Here is a 17092-nt window from a genome sequence, read left to right as displayed (position 1 = left end):
TTTAATTGAACCATTTGAAACACTTCTAAACAGAGAGGAAGAGTATCTTTATGCCCTGCCTTCCCAGGAAAAGACACAGACGAAATTACAATTCCTGTAAACTTTCAGAGTATGAGAAAGACACCTTTACCTTGGAGATGGAAAACTTGTGAAAGAAGAACATACCAGTTCCTATTAATGACTGGTTTGGTGCATAGCTGCCCAGAGGTCTTGGTAAGTACTTTATTTTCCCTATAGTTTGGAAAAGAGAGGAAAGACAAAACACGGCTAGTCTGGAGATACAAAATTTGTGACAGAAAACAGGCAAATTAAGCCATATTTTAAGTGGACCTTGAAAACAATCTAGAGAAAAAATGTGGAAAAGTTTCAGTTAACATTGGGTAGGAAAAAAAAAAACAACCCAGCCAACAGGCTGTGCACTAGAATTACATCGGTTCTTAAGGTTTTATGAACTCCCACGCAAAAAAAAAACACTTTAACAAGATACATGTAAGCAAGCAGCTAGTGGTTTGAAAGTGCTCTTTCACTGAGTTCAGAATGTGTGTTTGATTTTCAGTAGACCCTCAAGAAAGAAGGCACAGACAAGGTCGGATACCTCAGAGGACCACTAATAAGGGAGCAAAGGGTAAAAATGTTACCACATGAGCCTCATACAGAGTGACTGATAATCCATTTTCTTCAGTTTCCTCAGATAATTAAGTATGACAGAGATGGGTAATATGGACCTAGATGACCATTAGGGAATGAACCTATTTTCTTAGATAAATAAATTTCATACAAGTACTTTTCTTTCGCACCAGTGAAACACTTCTGAAGGCAGAGTATGGCCTCAACAGAGAACATCCTGACCGACTTCAGATCCCTCCACAGGAAGGAAAAAAAAATAATAATATTGAGTGACTTTTTCAAGTAACTCTAATAAATGAGGGAAACATTCCTCTCACAACATTTGGAATAATTTGTTCACTTACTTTTTTTATTAGGCTTTGCTACCTTCCTAAACAAAGTATCATCATACCAGAGACAGAACCTGCACGCTGCACGGCAGACATCCCACACTTCTTGCTTACGTGCAACTTTTGCCAAATCTGCCCAAAGTCTGATTCTACCAAAGAAAAAGCATACATAAAATTACTTCATAAGCAGGATTAGCAAGAACATCATGTCACTAACGATGGCCATCATCAATAGAATTTTAAGTCTAATAAAAATTAATAAACGGAAGACTTCTTAGCAGGAAAGCTAATACTATTACTTTATCAATCTAAAAAAAATCCCCTTAGCATATGAAGAGTGGGTCAAAATTCTTGCTTTGGATAGTAACCCTACTGAAATTTCATAATGTGTGTGACACCCCTATTATCTATCTTGCAAAATAAACTAAATATTTCAAAACTGATGCTGAGAATTTCAGAAAACAAGTCTTGAAAACAAGTTTGGGTTTAGTATTTTTTAGAAAACAATTTTAAATTTCCTCACAGGAATTTTTAGGGAGGAAAAAAAAAAAAAAAGCAAATACCTCCTTTTAAATCAAGAATGATAAAACAAAACCTTTGATTTTTCTACAAACTTATCTTCCTGACTCAGAACGGACGACTTCATTTCTTTGTTAAAAAGGTTGTAGCATCTGATATGGTACAAGGACCTAAAACCACACTGCAGCAAACTTTCAGTTGTTCATCAAGTTATTCAGTCTTCCAGCCTTAATCCACTCATTTTCTGTGTATTCATTTCACACCAACAGTTGTTTTGTGCATGTGAGAGACATTAGAAGCAGCAGAAGAATACAGTTACACAGAGCATGTGAATGTAATGGAACTTTTGAGACAAATTTAAACACATGCTTAAATGCTCTGCCAGGTCTGACTCAAGTATTCAGACTCGTAATACAAGGTGCCATCAAGTAACTTAGCTGCAGTAAGAAACTTTCCAGTTAGACACTTTTACACAAGATGAAAGAGACACTTCTTGACTATAGGAATTACCTCTCTCTGTCATTTCCACTTCTCAGGTGTTTCAAATGTTCATCAACTTTCTCCACACTTTTAATATGATGTTGTGCTTTAGCACAGAGGTAGCTTATCTGACTCCTACTTTCACCTGAGGAAACTTAGCAAAGACAAAAGAATTTGAGGTAAATTTTAAGTACAAGATATTAAAAAGTCCACATGAAGGGTATGCATTTTTGATTCATAACTGGTTTCTGAAACATGTAAAATCCAGCACTTTTTTAAGCTCTTCAAGCTTTCCCCAAACCAACCAACTAACATGAAAACCAACCCCATCAGCATGAATTCTATTTTTTCTGTATGTTCAGATATAGTTGTCCATACAAAAACTGATTTAATCCTTGTTTGGCCCTCAAATATCTCACGTACACCTCTTTTCTGACAGAACATGCATTGCTCTAATGAGCCTCAGTCAAGAGTAAAGGGATGAAGTTAACACATAAAGTTCACACTCATGCTAAATTTTAAGTACACTTAACCTAATCAAACACATTTTCAATCAATATTAAAGTTTGTTGTTCTGTTTTAATTTGAGAATACTGACTTCTGGTTTACTTCATCAACAGGATACTGGGCAAAAATATTAAACAAAGATATTACCAACACAGAATAATGATACAAGGGAGGAAGAAGCTGGCTTGCTGAGGTAGAAAATCACTTCAGTGGTACAGATACATCAAAAAGAGGTATTTTTTTGCATGTAATGACATAGAAGAGATGGTTTACATTAGAACACAAGTAACTTTGATGTAACTGAGAAATCCAATGAGTTTGGGCATTCACTCGAATCTAAGACATCTAAGACATCTCCCTAGCACAATGAAGACTGAGTAAGTTTTAACTTCATCCTCAAAATATTCACCAAATAATAGCAGAAAATACATATATTTTTGGCTTTAATATATATATCTGCAGGTTCACTTACATTCATATACAATGAAAAGAGAAAGGTGAAGCGTTTTACCATTCTTGCTAAAAATGTTTTGAAATGCTTTATCTAGCATATAAGGCTGTGATACTCATAGATCAACTGACAGACAACATTCAGTACAACGAGCAATGACAGTATTATAGTGTAAGGTTTAAGGGCAAAGAATTGTGGATTAAAAATGTACACTTTTCTCTGGATCTGTGGGTACAATGCTCTCTAAATTAGGCCAGCACATACATAGGCAAAGAATGAAATGATGATTTACAGTTTTTATGCAACTTAAAAGAAAAAATCCCAAAACACCTGCAGATCTGATGTCCTGTCCTATGTGTGTTTCAAAAATACAAGTTAAACATATATATATTCTTACCCTTTCAATAAACATGTTTCAGTTTGCTGTAACTTAAGTGAAACTTAAATGGGTTTCAACTTAAACAGGGGAAGTTCAGGTTGGATATAAGGAGGATGTTCTTTACTGTGAGGGTGGTGAGGCACTGGCACAGGTTGCCCAAAGAAGTAGTAAATGCTCCATCCCTGACAGTGTTCAAGGCCGGGCTGGACAGAGCCTTGGGCAACATGGTCTACTGTGAGGTGTCCCTGCCCACGGCAGGGGGTTGGAACTAGATGATTTTAAGGTCCATTCCAACCTTAACCATTCTATGATTCTAAGTGTCATAGAAAGATCAAAAAACATTCTTCAGATGACAGCCTCAGGAACACCTTAAATCTTTCAAAACAAAATCTTACAAAATGTTATCTCAAACAGGAATATTTTGATAATAGCTGGTTTGGAAGCACAGGACTCCTGGAGCATTCCCTCCTCCAGCATTATCTCTACCCTAGGAGTACATGGGGTATCCTCAGAAGGTTAACTGAGTCACACACTTGCTATATTGCCAAGACAAGACAAAACAATTCAAGCAATCTGGAACATCTGTTCCTTGTCCACTGTTGTTCAACAACAAGCTGTATTGTCATAAACTGAAGCAGTTTGTGGCATAAGAAACATGCCTATTTATGATCCATGTTTTAGAAAGTAAGTAATTCATGCCTAGATCTGCATGCAAAACTTGATCTCTCAAAAACAAGATTTTGGACTAGAAAGACAATCACAATATAGAATAAATACCCAATATTGTATGTAATTAACACAGAATATCATGGGGTGAACTTTGGAAAGTGTCCTGGGTTCAGCAGTAGAAGTCGTTTTTCCCCTTCTTGGTAGCTGGTGTAGTGCAGTGTTTTGACTTTCAGCTCGGGAACAGAGCTGATAACAAGCGATGTTTTGGTTTGGCCAAGGACTTTGTGAGCCTCATGCTCTGCCAGGGAGGAGGGGAAGCCAGGAGGAACCAGAGACAGGACACCTGACCCAAACTGACCAAAGAGGTATTCCATACCACAGCACGTCATGCCCAGGATGTAACTGGGAGTTAGCCGGAAGGGCTGAGAGACTGCAGGGTTGGAGGAGGTATCGGTCGGAGCTTGGTCGGGCTGAGGGGGGGCAAGTTATCGGCCGGCTGGTGCTGAGGTGTTGTATTCTCTTCCCTTGTTATTTCCTTTATCATTATTATCATTGGTGGTAGCAGTAGTGATTTGTGTTATACCTTAGTTACTAAACTGTTCTTATCTCAACCCGTGGGAGTTGCATTCTTTTCGATTCTCCTCTCCGTCCCTCCGAGAGCAGGGGGAGGGCAAGAAAGGGGGGGAAGTGAGTGAACGAGTTACCTGACTGGGTTTAAACCACGACAGTTCTTTTTGGCGCCCAACGTGGGGCACGAGGGGTTGAGATAACGACAGATTTGACTGGATTAATAGTCACTCGTCACAATGCTGATTTATTGGCTCTCAGAGTTGTTCTTGTTGATCTCACAGCTTCAGAATGTTGTAACTTACGTAGAGCCGGTATTTGCTGTGATAGTGTTTATCAAGTGTGGGGCCTGGGCTAAGGTTCTTGTCTCACTGTGCTTTATGGCAATGGCTTGTAATACGGGCGGGCTCCAGCAGCAGGGCGGGACGGACGTGGCCTTGGACTTGTACGTGGCCGTCCGGCTGCTCTTCACCGTCCTGGCCCTCGCCCTACTCTCCATCTTCGTGAGGCTGCGGGGAGCCGAGGGGGAGCGGCCCCGGGAGCCGGCGGCTGCTGAAGCGGCCCGGGAGAGCGGCCCCGGGGTCCAAGCGGCGGCGGGAGCGGGGCCGGAGGCCGCGAGGGGACGGCTGCCGGTGGAGGAGGTCGGGGCGGTCGAGGAGCAGAAGGAAGCGGCTGCCGAGCAGCGGGAGAAGGCGGCGGAGGAGCCGAGCCCCGCGGAAGAGCCCAGCCCCGCGGAGGAGCCGAGCCCCGCGGCCGAGCCGAGCCCCGCGGCCGAGCCGAGCCCCGCGGCCGAGCCGAGCCCAGCGGCCGAGCCGAGCCCAGCGGCCGAGCCCAGCCCTGAGACGGCCGAGAGCGTTTCCCGAAAGCCGCCCGCCGAGCCCCAGGAGGATGCAGGAGACCAGGCAGCATTTCCCAGCAAGGCAGAGGAGGAAGAGCTGGACTCAGGAAAAGAGAAGCTGGCGGTGGGAGAGCCGGCAAGCACAGCAGCTACACCAGCCCCAGTGACAAGTACAGCAGCTACACCAGCCCCAGTGACAAGTACAGCAGCATCGTTTGAGAGTTCTGGAGGTTTTGAATGGCCTTTGGGTGTCCTTGGGACCTGCCTGCTGATTGTGATGGGGATCAGCATGTTGGCACACACACAGGCTGTGTTCTACCCACAACCATTTTGTCTGATCTCAAAGGTTAAGCAGAGTCAGGTTTGGGTCTTGTCTGGGGTTAGACGACAATATAGGGTGACCAAGAGGTTTTTCCCAAGGCTGGACAGCCAGGAGTGGCAGGGTGTGTGCAACAGTATGGGCAAGTATCTAGTCCACTGGGCCCCTCCAGTGCTTTGGAAGCGTCGGAGATGGAAGGCAGCTGCATGGAGTCGCCAGCAACAAGCTGCAGAAACTGCTTAAGGGGACAGTGAATTATTTTGAGCCTGGTGGGCCCATGGCACTTCAGGCCATCAGAGCAGAGATGCAACATAGAGATGGACTCATGATCAAGGGGTGGACTTAACAATGGACACTATTGCCCAGGTTATTCACGAGTGTGAACACTGCACACAGTCTCTCCTGCTCTGGAAGACTGTTAGAAGAGATGGAGACTGACATCATGGACCAGATGGACTCAGCAGCTTTATAGGGACTGGTCCATGCACTAAGATAAGAGTGATGGTATATTGAAAATGTGGGATCTGAGCATGACGTGAATGGTATGGAATAAGGGGTGGATAATGTCCTGGGTTCAGCAGTAGAAGTCGTTTTTCCCCTTCTTGGTAGCTGGTGTAGTGCAGTGTTTTGACTTTCAGCTCGGGAACAGAGCTGATAACAAGCGATGTTTTGGTTTGGCCAAGGACTTTGTGAGCCTCATGCTCTGCCAGGGAGGAGGGGAAGCCAGGAGGAACCAGAGACAGGACACCTGACCCAAACTGACCAAAGAGGTATTCCATACCACAGCACGTCATGCCCAGGATGTAACTGGGAGTTAGCCGGAAGGGCTGAGAGACTGCAGGGTTGGAGGAGGTATCGGTCGGAGCTTGGTCGGGCTGAGGGGGGGCAAGTTATCGGCCGGCTGGTGCTGAGGTGTTGTATTCTCTTCCCTTGTTATTTCCTTTATCATTATTATCATTGGTGGTAGCAGTAGTGATTTGTGTTATACCTTAGTTACTAAACTGTTCTTATCTCAACCCGTGGGAGTTGCATTCTTTTCGATTCTCCTCTCCGTCCCTCCGAGAGCAGGGGGAGGGCAAGAAAGGGGGGGAAGTGAGTGAACGAGTTACCTGACTGGGTTTAAACCACGACAGAAAGTAACATTTAAAACTGACCTTGGGTAAGAACATTCAGGAATGGCACAGTGAAAATAAAGTTACAGCCCAACAGCACAACTTACACACAGCAATAAGATTCAGATTAATTCAGAGGGGAAAACAATAACATTTCCTCTCCCAGTCTCACAATATAAACCTTGGATCCCTACTGAAATTGACAGGAGCTTTGGCACAGAATTCAGCAGAACGTCACTTCACCCGTATTGCAATAATCTCTACATATTGCCACTATATACTATGCCCAACACTCAAGACTGTGCAAAGCTGTCAATGTCAAGTGCACTGACTTTTAGTCACATGTATGTACATTACCTTTAGCTTCATTTTCACTGTCAAGCACTATCTGAAATGAATCAGGAGCTAGTGCAAGACCTGCATTTATAAGCAGGGATCTCTTTTGTCTTGCATTATCTTTCTGCTTTCCCCTTTTAACCTACGTAAAAAAAGAACTAATTGTTACAAGGTTCATTTTTATTATTTTCCTATTTGTATATCTTATTTATTAAACATAACAGAATGCAGATCATCTAACTTCCTAGTAACAAAAAAATACCTATAGAATTTTGTATTTTCATAGATCTTACTCATCATTTTGCAATAATATTGTTGTTGAAAGTGACTGTAGAACTTTGGTTCGACCTTGTCATGAACACATCAAAGATAACTGAATATGAAGTACAATTCATGCTCCTCATGGATCTTTACAGTATATTCCTCAGTGTATAACCTGTCATGTTACACTTTCTTAAATAAAGAACAGTATCTATTTAGAAACCAACAGTACCACATCCATTGTGCAATAACTAGGAATTGCTACAAAATATTAAGAACTCCCTTGTCCATCAGAATTAGCTACAGTTAGAGGAGGTGTAAGTGCTTTTTTTTAAAAAAATAACATTTAAACAGAGTAACCTTGCATGAAAATGGCATTAAAACTAGACCAAAAAAAACCTCAATTTTTCTTTGTCTTAACAATAGACATATGCACTCACCAGCAACTTTCCAGCACTGATTTTAAGTTCAGTGAACACATCTTAATTTCTGTGAATATTCCAAAATGTTGTATAGATTAAAATTCTTTTTGACAACAATCAGTAGCCTGATTTTTGTTCAGGTGCTGAGGCATCACAACAGAATTACATGCAATAACTCTTGGCAATGACTACACTGTGACTTTAAATCGTATTATTTAGCGTCATTTGTTAATGTAACATAATACTGATTTATTCCCAAGCCAGTCAGGATGTTTAGCTACTTGGCTACTGCTCTTCTCATTAATTAAAATACTGTTCCATGCAATGAAATCTGACTTGTTGACAATTATGAATAAGCCGCTTCTTTGCTGATATTTTTGCTAATGAGTAACTTCTCCTCTCCCCCAAGAAATAAGCTTTGAGTATAACAGGAAAAAATCCTCTATTGCAATCTTCAGAGTGTGAAGCATCGTGGCCACCACAGTGAGAAGTAGAGATTTTCAAGGCAGCCAACCAATGCTAATTTGCTGAAAGCAAGATGATGCTGGCTACTAATATGCAGTTCTACTAAACAGCTGACTTTCTTCTGGAAGAATTAGATAAGCAGACCTACTATTTCAGCTACGGACCTTATTCTTCATGATTACATACCTGTTCAATCATCATTACTGCCCGATCCTCTAGACGCTCAGGTGACTTATACAGCATACTGTACACACGAAGACGGTTAAAAGCCAATCTTAGATGTTCTTGATACTGCCCACAGTTGTTTAGATGTATAGCTTTTTGCAAATGTTCCACAGCAGCCTCTATTCTATCCCCATCTTCTTCAATACGAGCTACTTCCATATGAACTTGGCAACGCAACAAAACCAACACGCTAAGGAACACAAATTTAAATGGAAACTGTTAACATGAGACAAACTGAAATTCCTAGACCTAAAAATTACCCAAAGTAAACCTCAACAATTAAAAGTCACTCCAGCACTTGCCTCAATCATTTTAAATATGCCTTTTTAAAAATGGCTTAGAACATTTAACTGCATTTTACTTGCATGAAAAAACACAGCCATGACAAAGCACCACAACTTGTAGCCTAACTGATCTTGTGTGTTAGCAGAACTGTTTTTCAGTACCAACACTAAAGTTACCACTTAGGTACGAAGTGAAGTGAACAGATTTTCAAAAGTATTTATTAACTAACTGCCAGAGGGAACACGATGAACTGGACAATGGCCACTTTTGATCAAAATTCACTCTTTGTTCCTAACATTTATGTAGAAGCTAATACTTTTAAAAAAATCTAGCCCTGACTAGCTAAAAAACCTAACCCCTTTTACAGATCTGGCTCACCAGAGGCACACTCACTGCAGGCAGTGTCTTTGCCTAGACCTTACTGAAACCACTCCATGAAGCCAGCATGTTTTCAGTAAGGACTGTGTGCTCTCCAGTCTCAGGTACACTATGCTCGCTTAACCAGCATGTGCCACAGGAAGCTGCCCATGACAGCTCCGAGCTCTACATGCTACCTCTGATTATTTCCAGGAAGAAAGAAAAAAAAAATCAGATAAATTAAGGCAATGTTATGAAAACTAGAACAGAAGGATGGTTTTCAAGGCTATCAAGGTTGGACGAGGCCTTGGGTGATATGGTTTAGTGGAAGGTGTCCCTGCCCATGGCAGGGGGGTTGGAACTAGATGATCTTAAGGTCCTTTCCAACCCTAACTATTCTATGATTCTATGATCACGTATCATAACAAAGAACGAACGTATATCTACATTAGAGCTAATCTGACCAGGCAAGTGTCACCCTTTTACTGCAGACCAAAGTAGTTACAATTAATGCTACAATCAAACCAAAAATGAAGACAGGCAAATTAATAAGGACAATGACTTCACACAATCTCTAGTGACACATCAGCATTAAAGACTGGGTCTACTGGACTGTTAGGAATAGACAGAAAACAAAAACCAAAGACCTAACCCCCCAAAAACCAGACCTGCAAGCTTTAAAACAACTGTCATTACTGTCATTTAGTATAAATATCAAAGTCCTGTGTGCTGATATTTCACTCTTATATGGAAAGCATAAGAAAAAAGTATAGAAATACGACATAGTGGGTTTGCACATTTGTATATATGCATCTTCAGGCTTCAGGTTTTTTTCAGTGATGTCCAGTGATAGGACAAGGGGCAATGGGTGTAAACTGGAGCATAGGAGGTTCCATGTGAACATCAGGAAAAATTTCTTCACTGTGAGAGTGACAGAGCATTGGAACAGGTTGCCCATGGGGGTTGTGGAGTCTCCTACATTGGAGATATTCAAGGCCTGCCTGGACAAGTTCCTGTGTGATGTACTCTAGGTTACCCTGCTCTTGCAGGGGGGTTGGACTAGATGATCTTTTGAGGTCCCTTCCAACCCTTGGGATTCTGTGATTCTGTGATTCTGCAACTAAAAAATTACATTTTTAAAACACTGAAAATGTATTACTCACCTTCCTCTGTAATACCAACTACTTTTCTGCTCAAATGACAAATTATGTTGTCACTAGCTCTACTCCAAAAGTTATGATCTTTGTTCTTAGTAGCCGGCCTATACATATTTCGATTTTGATTAATGGTATTTTTCAATTCCTAATAAATTCCAATATTTGCCATAGGCCATTAAACAGTGTGAGATTTTGCCTGAAAGGAACCTCTTAAACGATTCATGAGGAACCATGTACAATACACAGACACTAATTTATTAGAAGATAGAGGAAAGTTTTCCAAAACACTGACCATCATAAAGCTTGAGCTTTGAAATAAGTTTGATACTCAGTCATTAGACCTTTCAAAGTAAAAATTTAGAAAGTACACAGCATAGAAGGATACCTGTCAATCTCTTCAAGGACATCAGCAACTGATATCAATGGCTTTCGTACACATTGATGCAAATTGTGCTGTAGTAGTGGTAAGCACAGGTTCCACTGGGTTGTACAAACAACCTGGATCACATCAGGATCACCCAATCGAACTGCATGTTTTAAAGTTAACTCAAGATTTTTTATCAATTCCAGTTGAGCCTACACAAACGAAAGATTCATTAGCATATATTGCATTCAATGAATATAACTTCTTACATGTTCCTCCAAATTTTAATTTTAGGACTGTTTCCAATAGGAAGTAGCCCTTCAGTCAGCAGACTTTGGGAACTTTGGGTTTGGGTTTTTTTTTTAATAGTTATTGCTAACTAAGGAGTATTTCTTTTACGTACTCCTCTCTGTTACTACATATTTCAGGCAGAAGTCTGTCAGCTATTCCCCTTTCTTACGGTAAACAGAAATTGATCATTGTGACATATTCATGAATTCAGATTTATTATTTTTTTAATACCAAGCTACAAATGCAGTGTAGGAGAGGAAAAAAAGAAATACTATGAATGGGATTTGCCATACTGTCAAATAAACCTGGTTCCTGCTAAAACTAAAAGCAAAATCTTATCTACAGTAACAGACACTTGATAATTAGCAAGCTCTTTTTAGAGTTTATGTGATTAAAAACATTTTTTAAATTTATTTAAATATTAATTTTATTTTTGTTTTAATTTAAAAAAAGCCACCTCTCCAACTGCAACCCTCTCATACACTGTGGTAGGAATTTTTAGAAATACCTAAATATCTGAATATCCTATTTCTTATTTAAGCACTATTATTAGTATTTAACATTATGAGGAATTCATTAGATTGTTTTTTCAAAGGTGAAAGGGATTTCTGAACTCCAAAATGTACTCATAGAGAACAGTAAGTTTATGCACTAACACTATCAATTTCCATGAAGCATATTCATACTTTCCATTTTAGGAACTTTAGGTGCCTCTAACAGCTGTTATAAATTTCCCATTGTAGGTCTCTATCTAATCCCATTGATAATATTGCCAATTTAGGCTTCTACTTTTGATGGCTTGAATTATAACTGAGTCAACTGGCTACAGAAATCTAAGAAAAATCCGCTCCAATGTGACAATTTATCGAGAATAATCTTCATTTCTCTGACACAATAATCTGTATCAGATCATCCATCACATGCAATAATAGTTGAGTTGGACTCGATGATCTTTATGGGTCCCTTCAAACTAAAGACATTTTATGGAAACGCCTCCCATAAATGTAAAATATGAAAACACAAGAGCATTGCCTTTGCATGCCTCAATGTTACCATCTTTACTCTTGGAAAGTACCATATTATGAACCTTTATAGTCAGACAGAAGACTTAAGGGAGGAATATACAACTACTGTTTATTTTTACCCATTTTGTTCTTGGAAGCCCAATTAGAAAGAATATAAAGTTTAAAATAATTTCTGATCAGTATAATGTAGCTAAGACACACAAACCCAGTGCATTTTCCAAGGTTTAGCAAATTTCCACTTTTCTCTCAAAGCACATGTTAAAGAACATACCTTAACGACTCCTTGGGTATAAGTCACAATTTTAGTGCCAAGTGTTTTTGCTTCATATTCACATTCCAGGCATTCTATTTCAATAAGTTTCCGTTGCTCCTATGTAGTATTAATACACAAAATTCTAATTTTAATAATTAAAAAGGAACACAGATGAAATCTTGAAAACTTGGATGAAAGTAGAACTCCCACTATCACGTAATGACAAATACATAGATGGAATTCATAGTATAGCTGAGGAATCAGGCAGTATTTGGCAAAAGCCAAGGAACTGGAACTTGATATAGATTTCTCTCTCTGCCATAAAGAGGTCACTGTCAAAATGATGCCAGTCAATCTAAAGATTGTCACTTGAACACCCACTAACTCTAAGGGAGAAGGCTAAAATAAAAGCAAGGCTTCTCTACTGCTGCTGCAGAGCAGATACTTGATATTACTATCTATATGAATACTTGAACTAAATCCTTGTGAATCTTTGATCTAGAGGATTTAAACACATTCAGTGGGATGCTATGGAATTGTGTCTGATTTTAGACTTGCAGTAAATGTTCAGACAAAATGGGCCTGAAGCAGACATCTAGAATAAAAAAACATAATTAGAGAGGATAAGTAAAATTTACCTTACAACCAACTCAAAGTAGGATCATTATAATAGAAATTCTGAAGTACCTTTTGAAATTTGTTTGGCGGTATTTGCCATTTACATTTCCTTACATACACATTTCAGATAACTAAAAACTTACTAAAACCAACACAACCAGGCACTTTGTTAACCATTTTTGTATCTGGAAAACATACTGATTTTCTGAATAGAGTGATGAACAGTTCTGTTTCTCAACAGGTGTACTTATTTTGGCTGGGATAGAGTTAGTTTTCTTCACAGCAGCTGGTATGTGGCTCTGTTTTGGATATGTTCTGAAAACAGTGGTCATCACACAGGGATGTGTCAGTTATTGCTGCACAGTGCTTGCACAGTGCCAAGAGCTGTTCTGCTTCTCACCCTGTCCCACCAGCGAGCAGGCTAGGGATCCACAAAGAGTTGGGAGGGGACATGGCCAGGACAGTGGATCCCAACTGACTAAAGGGAATCTCAAAGCATATGATGTCATGCTCAGTAATAAACCTGGGCAGGAAGGTTATTTCTGCTCTGAGACTGGTGAGGTCAGCTGATGGTGAGCAATGGTTTTCATTTGCATAATTTATTTTTTGCATGGGTTTTATTTTTCTCTCTCTCTTTTTTTTTCCCTCATCTTTTCTTTACAATTTATTATTATTTCTTCTTAGTTATTAAATTATTTTTATCTCAAGCCACAAGTTTTCTCACTTTTACCCTCTTGATTCTGTCCTGCATCCCACCAAGAGAGCAAGTGAGCGACTGTGTGTGGGACTCACAGTTGCTGGATGGGATTAAACTACAACAGTGAGAAAGGAACAAGGAAAAAAACCACAAATCTCAGAGCCAGCTGGATATAGAAATCAAAAAGAGCACACATATCAAAACATGAGTTATTACAGAGACAACACAACATCTTAAGTGTAAGAATACCCCTACAGCAACAGTAGAATAAAAATACTACAGAAGAATAAAAATTATTAAATGTTACTAAATAACTAATCTGAAAATTGCTGGAAAATTAATCATTCCTACTAAATGAAACTAGGAAATGTATAGGAACAAACACTATCAGAAAAGATCCACAAAAAGGAGAGGATTAGGGAGTGCAGTTGGGGCACACTGCCTCTGGATTTCTCGCTCCAATGAGAGAACTATGCCCAAGTCCTATTTTCCAGAAAAGGTAACTACTTTGGGGCACTTTTTTGGCAGGCTTTTTTGAACTCCTCCTTCCATCAGTCCCCTAATCATGCTCCAGAAAAAGACTAACGTGGATGTATGCAACATTAACTGCCTTTAGAGCTCATATCCTGGTGATCAATTACAATCTCAATGGCTAAACTGCTTAAATCTTCAAAATCTGCAGGCAGCATTTAATGTCCAGCCAAACTGTTCCACAGATATCATTTAAAAAACAGAAGCAAAAATTTACAGTTAACATTTATTTACCAAAACTAACTGCACTGCTAATTACCCTATTCTATACCCTACCTTCTGACCTTACACCTTCTGTCTAGTTTAGTAATAGAAAACTCATCCAAATAGTTATTTATAATATCAATGAATATATAACCAATACAGAGATGGACATAAGATCCCAGTACCATCATATTATTTTTAAATTATAATCACAAGTGGGGCCTAAAAAAAAATAAAATCAACCTTAATATTAATACTTACAGTAATCCCAGCTCTCTTCAAATCAAGTATACAATCATATGCAAGCTTAATGTAGTTTGCTTTCAAAGAAAACCGGCCTAATTCCAGAATCAAAGGAATCCTTTAAAAATAGAAAAATATCATTTCAGAGAATCTGATATTGCTCTTTTATGGAATTATAAAAAACACTGTATAGAATTAACTTTGAAAAAAAATATGTGAAAACCTTGCATTCATTGAACATTAGAGGACATGATTATATTAGGGATGTTCAAAGCCAAGAAGGAAAAAGGAAAAAGACTGAAAAATCAATGAAAAATACAAAAGTATATCTGTTTATGGAAAGGAATTAGTACAGTAGTCTGCATAAACTGCTCCTGAAGAACACAGAAAATACAGAATGAAACGTATGCAGCACAAAGATGGTGAAATAGCAAAACAACATTGCAAGTAATTCTGGAAATACAATGCAGTCAAATATCACCCAACTTAAACCAGACAAATCCACTGGTTAGTTATTTAGGAACTAAGAACAAAGAATACACACAGTAGGGGACTGTATTCTAAATGTCTGGCTCTCTGTAAATAGCCAAACAAGCACAGAGTACTGTCCGGGATAGGAGAAGTAAAGAGCTACCTTAATATTGTCTAAGAAGATTGACCTTAATGAGTAAACATGTCATATTACTTCCATACATAATAGCTGTGGTATAACTACTGGAATAGAGAGTTGAGTTTAGTCTGCATTTTAAGATTATGCTGAGGAACGGGGAAGGACCACAAGAAAAGCTAAAAAATTAACCAAAGTCTGAAAAACATTTGTCAATTCTAAGACCTCTTAAAAATCAAATTTTATCAAAAAAGAAAAGGTTATGGAAAGATTTAATGTTATATAGACAGCTGTATGGAAGAAGATATTTAATCTTGGGTTCTTTAATAAAGCCTAATAGGATCTTTGTATTTTTTTTAAGATGACCTAAGTGTTCATGCAAGAGAAACCACTGCAACTAAGTGTGAGTTCACTCCTTCAGGGTCAATGGCAATTTTGACAATTTTGACAGACTTCAGCAGAAGCAGGATCAGCTTCAGCATCACATTTCACAGGGCTATGACAAGTAAAACTCACTTCACACTTAGAAGAGATGCTGGAGGTACATCATATTGTTTCAGAAGTACATATAAAGAATTCAGATTTGTGGTGGCATCCCTTGGAAATTCGTTTGTGTCCCACTGCCTGCAATATATTAGGAATTGATCGTTATTTTTCATGAGAAATATTATTGATTAAAAACTTCAAATAACTCTCCTGACTTTAAAATAGCTGGTTCTTAGTCCAATCTACCAGTGGGATACTGGATTTTGAAATAGCAAGGAAAAAGATTTTAAAATCAAGTCAACAAAACCTACTTCAGTATGCCAGTAAGCTTCTCAGAGACAGACAGATACGAAGCACAAAAAACAGTCCAGCATAAGAATTTAACATTTTAAATGTTAAAGTACATTTTATTCCAGAAGCAAAGAAAAATGGTGTGCAAATTGCCTTTCCTGTAATGTCAACATAAATTAATTCACTGTAACGAGAAGAACTAATACTTTTAAAATGGGGAAGTGTTGAGACATCGGAAAAAAATGGTATTTTGTTCTTAAGTCTAATTTTCAAAATTGTTTTATGCCTTTAAAATTTAAAAAGATTTAAAAGTTTAAAATGTATTATGCTTCCCATCCTTGTGATTCATGCATTATATTTTAGATGTGATTTGCCCACTCCATCTTTACTCTCTTACACATGACTTGTGTACTGAAATGCAACCTGTTGGATACAAAAATGTCTTTTAACCTCTTAAATCCGTTCACCCAAGAATATCTGTACAACACACTATTCCCTACATTCCCAAAGAACTACCTCACTTTTTAGCTGAGGCTGTACTCTAGACAGGCCTGCCAGTTACTACCCAAACTGACATTTTAGTTTTCCTTTTGAGAAACTAATCTTTGCAGTAGATTTTATACTGGCATATGGGATACCAGAACCTGACACTACCTCTGTAGTGTCAAGCATCAAAGTACAAGCGTAAGGATACATTTTAATACTTACAATTTAAACACCTGCATTTTATAAATAATTGAAAAACAGATGGAATTTTGTATTTCCTTCTCTACCTGGGAAACATCCATTAGTTTGTGATATACCTATAAAATAATAATTTAATTATTAATTTACTAAAAAAAATCAAAACAAAACAAAAAACCAAAGGACGTTCAACAGGGCTAAAATAAAGCAGATATGTTGAATACAGGCTTTTCATGGACTCTGAAGGCAGTGAAGCTACTATGATAACCTATGTCATTCTGCAGACACCACAAAGATCACCTGGTAGAGCTATACTAATCTTTACATAGTGAGGATCAGCGGTATTAACAGCAGAAATCCAAATGTGGAACTAACATCTTCTGATATTGCAGTTGTGAAATCATCTGATCCAGCTACAAGAAATGAGCCCTATTCAGATTAATCTTCAACTATAAATTTTGGATAACAAAAAATATTATGAAGAAAGGACAAT

The 17092-nt window shown here is 38.7% G+C and overlaps 1 protein-coding gene across 1 annotated transcript in view; it reads right to left on the bottom strand.

Moving 5' to 3' along the window:
• The window catches only part of CFAP46 (cilia and flagella associated protein 46), a 78048-nt gene that overhangs the window by 50883 nt on the left and 10073 nt on the right, over positions 1 to 17092 (bottom strand). The window contains exons 6-12 of the mRNA XM_062635103.1: positions 14550 to 14649; positions 12257 to 12355; positions 10691 to 10881; positions 8468 to 8696; positions 7155 to 7275; positions 1986 to 2109; positions 972 to 1105 (exon numbers count right to left, since the gene is read on the bottom strand). Coding sequence (XP_062491087.1) covers positions 972 to 1105; positions 1986 to 2109; positions 7155 to 7275; positions 8468 to 8696; positions 10691 to 10881; positions 12257 to 12355; positions 14550 to 14649 — 998 coding nt within the window. The remainder of the gene's footprint in view (positions 1 to 971; positions 1106 to 1985; positions 2110 to 7154; positions 7276 to 8467; positions 8697 to 10690; positions 10882 to 12256; positions 12356 to 14549; positions 14650 to 17092) is intronic.

This window comes from Pezoporus occidentalis, unplaced genomic scaffold, assembly GCF_034315485.1.
Source record: "Pezoporus occidentalis ecotype Australia unplaced genomic scaffold, CSIRO_AGI_Poc_V1 ctg45, whole genome shotgun sequence".
In the NCBI taxonomy this organism is placed as follows: Eukaryota; Metazoa; Chordata; class Aves; order Psittaciformes; family Psittacidae; genus Pezoporus; species Pezoporus occidentalis.
Note: the sequence above shows the minus strand (reverse complement) of the source record. Positions and strands in the feature narration are given on the sequence as shown.